This window comes from Malaclemys terrapin, chromosome 25 (genome assembly GCF_027887155.1).
Source record: "Malaclemys terrapin pileata isolate rMalTer1 chromosome 25, rMalTer1.hap1, whole genome shotgun sequence".
Lineage (NCBI taxonomy): Eukaryota > Metazoa > Chordata > Testudines > Emydidae > Malaclemys > Malaclemys terrapin.
Genome location: NC_071529.1, coordinates 13,057,227 through 13,070,874, shown reverse-complemented (window position 1 = coordinate 13,070,874; position 13,648 = coordinate 13,057,227). Strand labels below are relative to the sequence as shown.

The 13,648-nt window shown below is 42.2% G+C and overlaps 1 protein-coding gene across 6 annotated transcripts in view; it reads left to right on the top strand.

Moving 5' to 3' along the window:
* Nucleotides 1–13,648, top strand: part of FBXL20 (F-box and leucine rich repeat protein 20) — a 69,244-nt gene that overhangs the window by 40,256 nt on the left and 15,340 nt on the right. For 5 of the 6 annotated variants that reach the window (XM_054014282.1, XM_054014279.1, XM_054014281.1 and 2 more), the window contains 5 exons: nt 3,726–3,800; nt 6,402–6,496; nt 7,395–7,463; nt 10,252–10,347; nt 11,729–11,855. In XM_054014282.1, coding sequence (XP_053870257.1) covers nt 3,726–3,800; nt 6,402–6,496; nt 7,395–7,463; nt 10,252–10,347; nt 11,729–11,855 — 462 coding nt within the window. Of the gene's footprint in view, nt 1–3,725; nt 3,801–4,671; nt 4,777–6,401; nt 6,497–7,394; nt 7,464–10,251; nt 10,348–11,728; nt 11,856–13,648 lie in introns of those variants that run through there. The other variant, XM_054014280.1, reaches the window with a different exon arrangement.

Genomic DNA, 13,648 nt, shown 5'->3' with positions numbered 1-13,648 from the left:
GGCCTGGTTACAGCGTAGTATTTTCACATTGTGCTTCGGGTTCACTCGTCTTCAGAAGCACTCGCTGGATGCCCTGCTTATCTGGGAGAAGCTTTTCCCCTCCCAACGCTCCATCTATCAGACCCTTACCCTGGAGTGAGAAAAGGAGGATCGGTCTATTCTTAAACTCTTTTACTATGTGACGTTGTATATGCCAATTTACTTAGTCCTGGACTTGTCAGTTCCCCGTGGGACTGGGTGGGAACTGTTGAGGTTCTCTTGGGCTCCCGGCCCATTCCTAAAGGCCAGTTCAGGTGTCCAGGACCAGATTTACAAGAATCTGACAGGCTAAGAACTGATGCTGGGCTCCAAGGCTCCCTTAGGTTGTGAGGGTACTATCCCCATCACAGTTCTATCGATTCTGAGATTCACAGATTCAGAGATTTCTTTGCAACACAGCCTGGATAGGAGGAACAGGATGCAGTGTCACAGGCTCCATCTGATGCTCCAGAAAGGACGGCCTATTGACTGAGTCACTTTGTAACCCTTGAATGCGAAGGCAAAAAAAGGAGAGACTTGTTTTAAAAGGCGCATTGCCAACGGTCTGCAAATAAGATGCAGTGCACTGTGGGTCCTATTTTAGATTAAGAGCTTTATGTGAGGGACTGTGATAGTCCTTGAAGCTGACATCATAATATTTGGTTGGATCCATGTGTCTGAGCTCTCATAGGAGGAAATGTTGTTAGAACATTACTGGGCTCTGGGCTACCTACCTTCAATTCTAAACCAGGAAGGAGACTTTTCAGGTCTGCTTCCAGTTCCACCCTGGAGTACGCAGTGTCTAGGATTGGGTAGTGTCTTTGATAGCCCCTTGTATGGGTTCTGGAAACACATAGGGACGCCCATCCTGAGCATTACCAAGCTTTCCTTGGAAGAAATAGACCTGGAGTCTAATGAAGCAGTTGACTTAGCACTTTTGGAATTCTCAGTAAACATAGCTTTGATCCCTCTCATCTTGGAAGGGACAGCTGCACCTAAGGGTTGAGATTTCCCTCACCTACACTTAGTGGGGTGTGAGATTTGTTTCCTGGCCACAATGTGGCAAGTCTCATTCACCTATCGTACAATGTGGACAATAGGACTGTCGCATGGAGCAAAATGCTGTCTGGCTGTGCTAACTCCGAGATTCATCTCTGGGTTCCAGAAACAGAACTCTCCTATTTCCAGAAGGGTACTAGTAGTATGCACCCTTGTGTGCCATAGTCACAGATCTGTCCCTTTACACATAGTGTGACTGGAGTAAAAGAATACATTTTTTACTGAGAGGTACCTTATCAATTGGCCCATGCTCTGGCAGCAAGTGTTTTATTAAATGCCTGGCTCTCATGACTACTCTCCGGGAATGGTTGGGTATCCGTCTTTGTGTAGACAACAGTCTAAGATGTCTGAGATTTCCACCTCTTTCAGACCGCTAGAATGTCTGTCTGTCCTGGGCTTCCTTTACCTGCCTCCCTGAATGTATCGTATGTCTTCATATTCAGAAGAACTTGTTGTAGTATCAGGCCACAGCTTATCTGCATGTTTCCCAATCCCTTAGAGAAAAGTAACTGACACACTAGGAGCCAGTCTGTCATGGTCCAAAGGTTGCTCATCTGTTTCACAATTATGACTTCACAGGGCTTCATCTTCCTGGAATTGTCACTCCTCATCCTGGACCAAGGGGGTGTCCTTGCCATGCTGTCACTCTGTCTTCATGACATCATGTTGCATTACTGATATTGGAGCTATACATGTGTTTAGCAAAAATGTTCCCTCATTTAGACTTGTTTTGTGAGAGCAAGATTGGTTGCTTCTCCTGCCCTGGCATCCAGAGCTGATGCTTGTTTGACAGTTCTGCTTTCCTTGTTTAGGTACAACTCCACAGCCTCCCTTCCTGGGGGTTTGTACTGCTTGCTAAACTCCCCCAAGTGGGACTATGCAGAGGCCACTTGAAGAAGAAATGAAGGTTGCTTATCTGTAACCAGAGATCTTCGAGATGAGCCTCTGCATATTCACACGACCTGCCCACCTTTGAGTCTCGGGTTAAACAAGCGGTGGGGGAGGTGGAGGGGGGGGAGGTTAAGGCCACTCCCCCTTTCCAGTCCTTGGAACCCTGGGGGGAAGAGATGTGAGTGGCCCCAATGGACACTGCTTTCCAAAAGGTTCTGGAAGTTTGCAGTGCAGGTGCCTTGAGCCCACAAATGCGAATATGCAGCAGAGGCTCGTCTTGAAATACTCTGGTTACAGGTGAGTAACTTAGCTGGCTGAAAATAATGTATGCTCTAAAAATAGCCTCAGTTGCTAAAGTTTGATTGCTGGTATAAAAATAAACCATAACATCAAAAAAAGAAGCATCTGATTTTTAATTTACAGAGGTAAGGGAATGCTAAGTTAAGGCTCCATCCTTGACCTACCTCTTTGTTATTGGGCATTTTAGCATGTATGATGTATAACATCTGTTCTGGGGCCTGTTTACTACCTATGCGAATTAGGGACAGGCTCTCTACCTTAATTCTGAGTATTCTTGTTTTTCACGTTTTAAGTCGGCTCTATAATAATACCTTTTAGCTTTTTTTGTGGTTAAATAGCACAAAATTGGTGCCAAGCCAAAATTCTAAACACTGTCCATTGTACACTGATTGGATTTGCTTATATCGGTGGTCCATGTCACTTCAGAAATCACAGATATAAATATGTGAGACTCTTAGTGACTTGTAACTTTCATGCTGGAGCCCACATGAGCAAACTACCTTTGCTTGTTACTCTTCAGCATTCTTCTTCGCTGCTGTTGCTAATATGTAGAGACTGGTATCTGTTTCCTTTTTCACATCCCCACTTCACCTTCCGCTTGATGCTACAGTGATGTCATCCTGTGCGTATGACCCTTGGTCAGTTTCTCGGGATTCAGCTGTCACAAATCCAGCATTGTGAAGTGACCTGAAGAATTGAGTAGAAGGAGAGGATGGGAAATCAGGGAACTCGGAAAGCTGGCGGTTGAACACAGCTGTCACTGAGGAAGCAAAAGTGCCAGAAAAATATATAGTGAGTGGTCTATTGTTTAGAGCAGAGGGACTAGCAGTCAGGTGGTCCGGGCCTGTTGCTGGCTATGCCACTGACTCACTGTGGCCTTTGTCACGTCACCTGTGACCTGATATTTTTTAGAGGTGCTGAGTATCTACAGCTTGCACTGCTATCAGTGGAATCTGTGGATGCTCCACAACTCTGAAATCAACCTGCTAGCCTCTGCCTGTTTCCCCCTCTGTGAAATGTAGAACATGATCCTGATCTGCCTTGCACGGATATTAAGAGGTTTAATGTTTGTAAAATGCTTTGAGATCCATATGTTACCCCTGTATATGTTCTCCAGTTGAAAAGCTCCTTTCTAAAATACAAAATAAGAAGTCCAGTGTGTGTGGCCCATAAATGGAAATTCATTTGTGCGGATAATCTCCGTGACACCTTGGACTTGCCTGCCTAAGTGTTCAGTGAAATATGGGGAATTAAGAGGGCACTGTGTCAGTGTGGTAAGTCTTGTCTGAACTGAGGATATTGCTGATCTAAGGGTTTTTCATCAGTTGCAGTAATTTATTTGGTGCTTTTTCACTTGAGACACAATGTTGTTTCTAAAAGGAACAAATTGTAACTAGATTCCCACTGGCATTTTTTTTCATATTAATCATGCACTGACGTTTTTTTCCCCAATAAAGGCATGGAATGTTCTGGCCCTGGATGGCAGTAACTGGCAGCGAATTGACCTGTTTGATTTCCAGAGGGATATTGAGGTATAATTAAGTGACATACAAACCCATTTTTCGTGTTTAAAAACATAATTACAGTATGGAATAGATTAATGCCCCCAGCATAACCCTTTCCACCTTCCCTGGAGATAAAAATCATTAATTTCAGTTCTTCTTAGCTTCAGGGAGCCTTTATAGTCTTGGCAATTCATTCAGCTTTTGAAAATGGACAGAACTATTTAACTGTACCAGGACTGAATGGTATTTGTGTGTGTACATGTACACTTATTTTAAAGAAGCAGTTTTTTGTTTACTGAGAGAGTTGAAATAACTAGAGTAAATGTGCTTTTGCTGAAAGATATTGCTGATAAGTATTGGTCTAGATTTTTCTCTCTAACTCAACATAATCAAGTATGGCTTTTATCTGGTATACTTGGACTTCTACCATTAAGACACTGAATTTCTCTCTTAGTCTCTAGTGTCTGTTTTCCTTTGTTGGAAATGTAAACACAAACCAGGAAGATGCCAGAGATTTCCAGTTTTGAGTTAGTTCTAAAAGATGTACCTCTGTGGGAATGCCTTCTTGTAACTTTGGATCAATCTCTTAGAAGTGAACTGTGGAGTCCATGTAGGAAATGATAACTTTGTGCCTCATGTTGTCCTACTGTTCTGAAAACTAAAGTCCGTGTATTCTTCCTGGCTGAATTTTCAAAAACCAACTAAATTCCTTATCAGATTGTTACATTCTCATTTTAAAAATTATTTTTTGGAGATGGGGAGAGGAGAGCAGCATTGTAGCTCAACACAAACTGAAAAACATAAGTCTGAGAATGGCTTGTGTAATGTCCTGGTGGAAGCTGCAAGTTGCACAGCCTTTGTGGACAGAAGCGTTAAAGTACTCTCTCTTCCAGACCTAAAGGAACTGGCCTCTGATGTGGCAAATTGTGTACCCAAAAAGTCTGGCAAGTGCCCAGAGTGTTTTGAAGGAGGAAAGCAAATGTGGTCCTGCTCTCTACAGCAGGTATTTCTTCAGACACGTATCGGTTGATTAAGGGAGAAAGTAAAACTAGTAAGAGCATTCCTAAAGTTCTCTGCTGGGATAAGACTTCACTTTCACACAGGTGCAGGGAGATCATTGGAGTTCCCTGATCCAAGGTAGGAGCAGGAAATGAGGAAAGAACTTTTCAGCCGTGGTGCTTTATCTAAACTGTGTAAGAAGGAGAGAGTAATGCTGTGAATTTAAACTAGGCTTTTCCCTTCTTGAGCGGTTTTACATGGCTTTAAAGTCTCCCCATTCTTTTACTCATCTGTTGGGTACCAGATATGTATTTGTGCACTAGCATTGACTTATATTTTAATACAAGCTGCTCCAAAATGCTGCTGTTCTTAACCTAAAAGGACATTCTCAGGCTAAGTCCTAAATGTTGTATGCTTAAAGGAAGATAAACTTGCAGCTTTTAAGCGTTTTCTTTAAAATATATTTGAATCCTCTGCAATCCCAAACATATTCACAGCTGTGGTGAGGCCACTGAGGGCCTATACAAACATATGCGTGGCTTAAAATTCTGTTATCTTCCTTTTCTAAAATGCAGCATGGGATTTATCTTCCTTTATCCCTTTTAGCCATTGCAGCACTTTGGCAGCACGTCCTAGCTGCAGTTGTCATTTGAAAAGTAGTCGTATTTCAGAGTAGATTTTAAGGAAGGTAAATGAGGGGGCCTCAGCAGATTGATAGCCCTTTTAGATCATGCTAATACTTTGCAGCTACCCTAATGTTCACATACATTTTTGGTTTGGGAAGGAGGGATTAAAAATTTCTTAATACAAACTCTTCGTAGCTAACACTTGAAAGTGATTGATGTTTCCATTCTCCAGTGATCAGAGGAGGAGAATAAAATACTACTGGACACTGAAACTTATGTGTGCTGATAGAGTTGTATAGTCTTTCTCTCCTCTCCTCGGTCTCTTCACCATTTCATCATCCAAAGTTGTGGAAAATTCAATCTTGTCCTGGGGTCTCTGGGGAGATACTCTCTCTCATGTAAAATATGACATTAAACTCCATTTCTCCAGATGTCTTTGAGAGGAAAATTGAAATGCTTCCTCCGTGAGAGAAGAGAAGTCCCCTACACTATTCGTCTCCTCTCTGTCCCCCAAAACAAAAACCTTTACATCTTTTATGACAACACATCCCTATTTGAAATCCTTGTCACGTGTTGTTTCTGTGACTTGTTGTATTTCTTCAGTAACTATACTTCAGCCTGTGGGCTGTAGTCCACGAAAGCTTATGCTCTAATAAATTTGTTAGTCTCTAAGGTGCCACAAGTACTCCTGTTCTTCTTTATACTTCAGCCGTCTCTTGGGTAGCCTCTTGCACTGCCCAATAGCTCTGACTGCAGAGGATTTTTCTACTGCTTAGCCTCGGCGTTCTTCCTTGGGTTTTGTTCCTTGTCCATTTTTAGAAGTTGAATGGGTCTCCTTCAGTTTTATATTGGTGTGATGGTAATTGTGTTTGCTCAGTGCCCTTATATCTGGAATAATCTACAAAGTGTTTTTAATCTACAAAGTTTTGAATTTAACTTTAATGAAGAGATTGTGGAAACTAAGAAGTGATATCAGTAGAATTCTTTTCCTGTCTTTTTACAGGGTCGAGTAGTGGAGAATATTTCTAAAAGATGTGGGGGTTTCTTGCGAAAGCTAAGCCTGCGTGGGTGTCTAGGAGTGGGAGACAATGCATTAAGGTAGTGGTATGGCTTCTTCTACTCTTAACTATGAAGCAAAGAATGGTTCTCCTTCCCCACCCATAGAGGGCTGGAATGGTATATCCACTCATCAACGTGCTAGAGTGAGACCAATAACAATATGCATCCAAAAATAATCGCTTAAGTAAATGATGAACACTATGCATATCCTTCTTGTGTGTGTGTGTTTTGAAATATGAGCCTTTCTCCCTTCCCTTCCCTTAAAAAATAGCAGCACAGAGTCAACCCGATGGTGTTGCAATATTGGGGGAATTGGCACTGGAAATGTGAACCTCTGTCCCTTGCTCCTGGGCTGAGAGAACTCCAAAGACAAGATATGGGTAAAAACAACAAGGAGTCTGGTGGCACCTTAAAGACTAACAGATTTATTTGGGCATGAGCTTTCGTGAGTAAAAACCTCACTTCTTCGGATGCATAGAGTGAAAGTTACAGATGCAGGCATTATATACTGACATTATATATATATATAATGCCTGCATCTGTAACTTTCACTCTATGCATCCGAAGAAGTGAGGTTTTTGCCCACGAAAGCTTATGCCCAAATAAATCTGTTAGTCTTTAAGGTGCCACCAGACTCCTTGTTGTTTTTGTAGATACAGACTAACACGGCTACCCCCGATACTTGAAGATATGGGTAACAACTCACTGTTTTTCTGCCTTGCCCTTTAAGCCCAGCATTCAGCAGCCTATTTGATTCTATGTGCTTCAGAGGTGCACCCATGTAAAAGGCTGGTGGGAAGGGTCAACAGTTTGCCCAAGACAAACAGTGCCTGTTTTTTTTTTTAATTATTTCTGTAGTATTGAGGGTAAAGCATCTGTTTCAAAACATCTGGAAATGCATTGTCTGAAAAGTAGTGTATCTTTTTTTCCAATGAAGGATATTTGCACAAAACTGCAGAAATATTGAAGTATTGAACCTAAATGGCTGCACCAAGATCACAGATACGTAAGTAACGTGTTTATTAGAGGGAATGTTGGACTATTAACCCTTGTAATTGTTAATATACGTGAATTATGTCTCAACTGAATGGAAGGTAGTGGTTCCAGATTCTCCTCCGTTGTCCCACCCCATGAGCTTAGTACCGTTTGTTTTCTAAATGTGGTATGAGTAAGTGGTCTACCTCCAGATGGAATGATTTGTTATGGTCTGATAAAAATTTGAAGACATCAGGAAACCTCTTATGTCACATTGCTCATTCATTATTTCAAGTCAGATGATCATATCAGGTTGTTGACATTACGGGGAATATATACTAAGGAAATAATTCTTTTTAGGCAGGTCTGACTCATGTTTTCAGATGCAGAAAAGGCTGCTAAAGTGTCCCCTTCAGAACAGTAAGGCTCACTCTGTAATGGAACAAAATAGCGATGTTCTTCTTGTTCTCCCAGGTCAGAATTTATGGAGACTGCAATTTCTCTGTACATGGAGCGGCTACAGTTGCTTTGTTTATGGTGCTTGTGCTCATCTGCCACCTCTTGTATAATTCAAGCAGTTCTGATTCTCCTTTGAGTGATTCTGTCTGTTAAATTCCAATGTCTACAGTTTTTTCCCTTTTTCATGCTGACGGTGGGGGGTGGCTTCACTTTGAGGCTTTGCAGTCTTATTCTCATTTCTATGATGAAAGAAGACGGTCTCGGAGGGAATCTAAGTATGGAGAGACTGCCTATCTTGGTGGAAAGGGGTGTCTTTGAAGCCTTTGCTGAGAGAGAGAGCTTCAGAAGAGAGGGGGAAAAAGGAGGTTCCCCACATATCCTTATCTACGTTAGTCCTGACCAGGGAAAAGATGTATGTCTTTGCAAAGGAACCTTCCTAAAAGAGTTGGCAAGAGTCAGCTCGCCTGTACTTAAACTCTAACTTTCTTTAATAAATGCTGTGAGTATGGATGGATGTAATTTGGTTAATATTTTATTATCTGAGGACAGCAGATGTCATTGTAAAATGTGTGTCAGTTGTGGTGACGCACATCAAGCCGTACTTCCACATTGCTGAGCACAGACGGTTAAGTGCTGGGAGAGTTCTTCTGCTTTTCCATCCACTCCACATAGATTTGAGATTTTTTCCTATGGACAGCTGGTCAACTATGCTTTAGGTTACACCTGGATTGCCTTGAAATAGGCGTGTATCCAAGTTTTATCTAGTTTCTTTGCTACTTTGCTGTCTTCCTGCTCGAGTGCTATTTGTAACTCTTTAAAATCACTTACAAAACTGTAAGATCCCTATGTTTCCTACAGTGGCAGTACATGAGGGACTGAGGGAAGAACCATGTTACATGTGTGCTCTTTCTATACTGATTACCTATAGATTTTGCCTCTAAAAGTACAGATCAGTCTCAAAATGAAAGTGTGATGGCCTAAAATACTCTTCTTAGAAGAATAGTGGTTAAATCCACTAAATCAATTTGCTTCCTTGGACAAATAAGATCTGCCAACTGAAGGAACCCTTAAAAAGAAGCTTTTTTACATATTTTTTCTGATACAAGTAGCAACTATTGTTAAGAAATAGCTTCACTTCATGTTGTCGAAATTTTGTTAAGCATCAGTGTTACGATAGCTTTTAAAAACAACTCATACTTTTGGGGGCAGACAATGCAGCCTAGTCATTGTTCATATCTCATGTGGCCTTCCACTGGAGATAACACATCCTGCAAAGACTAACAGTAGCCAGCAAAGATGTGTAGGGATGAGTTATTTATTAGCAGGTGGAAATACTCCTTTTTGCATTGCTAGTAATTTTATTTGACTCCTGAGAGTCAAAACCATAGCTCGTCTTTATTTTCCAGGCCAGAATGCTCAGCACCTTGTGGGATCAGACTCTCTGCCTCTGCAGTTCTGCTAGATAGCAGGGTTGGCGATGGCATCTGAGTTTCTCAGCTGGCCTCCAGACTGGCCTCACTACTAAGATTTTTTTTAAGGGGTATCACTGGCTGTCACTCGCAGTATATTTCAGGCACTTGTAGGTCTTTCTGCACTGTACTAGTTGAAGAATTATTTTGAAGGCTTTGATAAAAGAAGTAGCTGGTTTCCCCAGTATATAGTTGCCTACAGTCGGCACTTGCTGCACAAAATCATATTTTGTTGCTATTCCCTCAGAAATGAATCCTTAGGCAGGTGAAATCACTGCCATTGGTGTCGGGGAGTTTGAAGTCCCAGCTAAACAGCAAGCCCCTTGGATGTGCTCCATCTACTCTAGACTGCTACCAGCACCCAGCTCCTGTTTCTAGTGTGCAGTATGTGCCCTTAGTCATGTGATGCTTGGTACTTTTCCTTGTTCATTTTTAGACATTTCTCAGTACTATCAAAACAATGTTGAGCAGCAAGTTGGGGGAAATAGGGTAGAGGGTACAGATCTAAGAGTTATTTTGGCCCTTTTGATAGCAGATGTTAGAAATGTCCTATAGAACGGTCTTCCGCGTTGGGTTTTGAGCAAATGAAGCCCTCAACGAAAACTGAATGATTCAAAATGTGAAGAAAATCGCTGTCCTCTTCTCACACACACATAGACTGCTTAGAAAGAGCATTTCCTCTATCCTCTCTCCCACCAGCCCACCTCCAATACCTGCCCATGTTATATTCTCCATCCTTTTATTTTTTAAGTGGGGGCTTATATGAATATACTTGTGCACATAGTGTGTGATGGAAAAATATACATGATCATTTCTGTGTAAGTCTTTGATGGATAAATGTACTGTCTGAAGTATCTTTTTTTTTTTTTTTTTTTTAATATTCTCTTTCAGGACATGTACCAGCCTTAGTAAGTTCTGCTCTAAACTCAGGCACCTTGACTTGGCTTCCTGCACTTCCATAACCAACCTGTCTCTAAAAGCACTGAGGTAGGAACTGACAGCATTGAGATCCCGTGTACCAGTTTAATTCTAAATAGCTTACTCCACCATGTCCCCTATTCTCTGAACTCCCCTGGTGGAGTTTTAAATAAGTGACTAGGTTACTAGGATTGCAATCCAAACCTAAGACATGAATGCTGAGCGCTGCTGGGTAATGCCCTCTGCTCTGCAAAAGAGACAGGAACTAAATAGAAGGTGCCTTGTCCTGATAATGATTAGCAGCAGTAGCATAATTGGATTGCACTGAGGTTTCTATTTTTATTTATTTTTTGAGCAGGGGGCAGGGTGTTTTTTTTTTTTTTTTTTTAGTTTTTAATTAACATGCCTTGTAAATACCTCTTTGTTAATAGTTGACTTTTGAATTACACAACTCCCGTTGCATAGATAGCAAGTGTCCTGTAGTTGCAAAATAAAGACTGGCACATGATTACTTGTCTTAAACTGATTAGGTGACATGGTAACTACTTAACCCTACTAGATGTAATTGCCAAGTAATCTAGAAATGAAAGGGAATGACAGGCAATGGTGACAAGAGATTGGGACAGAAGAAAGGAGGCAAAAGAGAACCCTGAAGGTAAAGAGTGAAGCCTAAACTATTAAAAAAACAAAAAAACAAAAAAAGGGAGTAAAGTGGGTTTTAAATAATGATAAATTCGAATATCTAAAAAGGATAAAAATATAGAAAGACTAATTTGAAGGGAAACAAAATAGGGAAGTGGCTGCATTGAAATATCAAAGGAATCAGAGTACAGAAAATAGAGAGGCTTGTTTTTGTAGCTAGCTTTCAGAAATTTGAGCCTGTTTTTTTTGTTTAAGGGCTTCAACCTGGCCTCCAATTTTATAGGGTCAGTTTTGTGCCTGCAGTTATTTGCAATCACAGTTGATAGCATTTATATGTCTGTCTACCTGACTGCAAATCAAATGTATACATTCTGTTTGTGCCAGCAGCTATTTTCAAGCACAAGTTTGTGTCTGGAAAATCAGAGGCCGTGTTCAAAAATGAAGCCCTTTGAATCTGATTGAATGTTGGTTTGGCTGTATCTAGGCCTCTCAGCCAATAACACTGTGGATGCACCCAGTCTCTGGACAAGGGGGTGGGACGCAGCCCTATGACCGGCTTTGGATGCAGTAGAGATCAACCTTCTTTTTTCAGAATGCCACAAAATTGAGTTACTGGTTTCCAAGCCTACCCCTGGAGAGCTGCTCTCATCTGAGGATTTTTATGTTTAATAAATGAATGTTCCATGTGGGTGTGGGGTGGGTGTGTCGCTTCCTGTGCTCAGTTGAAGTCCAGAAATTGGAATTTCCTGTAATCAGCTTGAAGCTGGAATTCTTAAGTTTCCACCCACTTTTCCCTTTGCCTCCCAAGTGAGGGATGCCCACTGCTGGAACAGCTGAATATCTCCTGGTGTGACCAAGTGACTAAGGATGGCATCCAGGCTCTGGTGAGAGGTTGTGGAGGACTCAAAGCCTTGTTTCTGAAGGGCTGCACTCAGGTATGACTATGGAGAACCTGCGCATTAAACGAACTACAACAATGAGTGTCTTCAACGCCAGTTACAGCAATGAGTGTGAAGTATTGTAGGGCTTGTATTTCCAAACATTACCTTATTGAAATAAGATCTACCAACTAGACATTAAGTTTATTGAAACTCTTTACTAGCTTTGAGCCCAGCATGAATAGCTGAACACTGAATAATGAACACTATCTAGTAGTGGAATCTCCCCGTTCAGAGGATGTAGTGAGCAAAATCACACTCACGTTAACATTTTTTTTACTAAGCTATAAAATATCCCGGCTATGTCCATAGACTTATTTTAGCCCTTTGTAGAAGAGTCAGACAGTAGTAGAAGTATCTGGAATCACATGATAAAAGTTCCTGACTGAGTGGAATCTTCCAGCTGGCTAATGTAGAATTGGACTGTAATTGTTTTGTTTCAGAGGTTTTCCTACAGCAAATTAGACACTTGGCACATCTCTGAAAGGATGGTACTATGTTCAGCAGAGCAAGTAGGGCAGTGCAGTCCAGTACGCTGTACCAGCAAGATATTTATAGCTGGTATGGCGTACCGGAAAGAGGGCCCCATGTCAGCAGCTCCTCCAGTGCGTGCAGCTGTACCACCCCTGGCCCTCCTCTGTCTGACAGCAGCCCCGACGGAGAACAGGGCTGAGGAGGCAATGCTGGGGGCGGTACAGCCACTGGAGGAGCTGCCAGCGTTCTGCTCCTTTCCCCGGTGTGGTTCCTGGGAGAGCCCTGCAGTTCAGGGTTCTCCTGTGAACCCCAGTAGAGAAAGGAGCAGAACCTGGGGCCACCAGGCGGCCCCACACCAGCAGCTCTTCTAGCGCGGCTGCGGTACCACCCCCAACCCCCTCCACAACCCCTCCTCTGCCACCGCTCCCCGTCCTCCAGTGGGTCTGGCTGCTGTACAGATGGAGGAGACCCTGCGTGGAAGGACTGGGGCGGTACAGTGGCCCCACATTCTTCTCATTTTCCCCTGCTGTGTTTCCGAAGGCGCAGCTGGAGGAGGACAGAGCTCCCTCCCCCCCGGTAAGGGGGGGTGGATCATGAGGAGGGGACAGGGAGAGCGTGAGGGCCCCAGGCTGGGGGCAGGGCGAAGTCACATGGAGGGTCACGTGGCCCCCCCCGTACCAGTAAGAAATGGATTCCACTTGCACCACTGGCCATGTTGCTCTTTGGACTGTGTCCAAACCAAGATGTAAAGGTTCTGAAGATACTACATGGATGGATCTTCAACCCTGACACTTTAGAATAAAAATTGTGCATTAGCTTTTAAGGCTGAAATTTCCATTACCCTTTGTTGTTTGGCGTTAATTTTCTTTAACCTTACTATTTTACATGCTGGGCCATGAAATTGTGGTGTGGGAGATTTGGGGTTTTGGTTTTAGTTCTTTTTGTTCCTCTGAAACGGGACCAGTATTTTACCTGCTGTTGACATGTAAACTTAAATAACATTTACTTTCCAAAAGATTAGTCCCACTGTACATGGGTGTAGAAAGCAATAATTTTTTAGTATGTTAAGTAAAGCAATAGTACATATATCACTGTGCAAAACAAGCCCAAATGTTAGGACCATTGCCAGTAGTTTCCTAAGCTTATGTTACTGTGGTTTTTAATAGCCTAGGAGACTTGACTGGTAAGAGGTTTAACAATCCGAGCCTATTTTCAGAATTTAGATCACTGAAAAACAGCTCGAACTTCTGGTTATTTATGGACTCCAGTGAAATATTGATGGGAATACATCCTTGTTATCAATTATTTGCCATCTG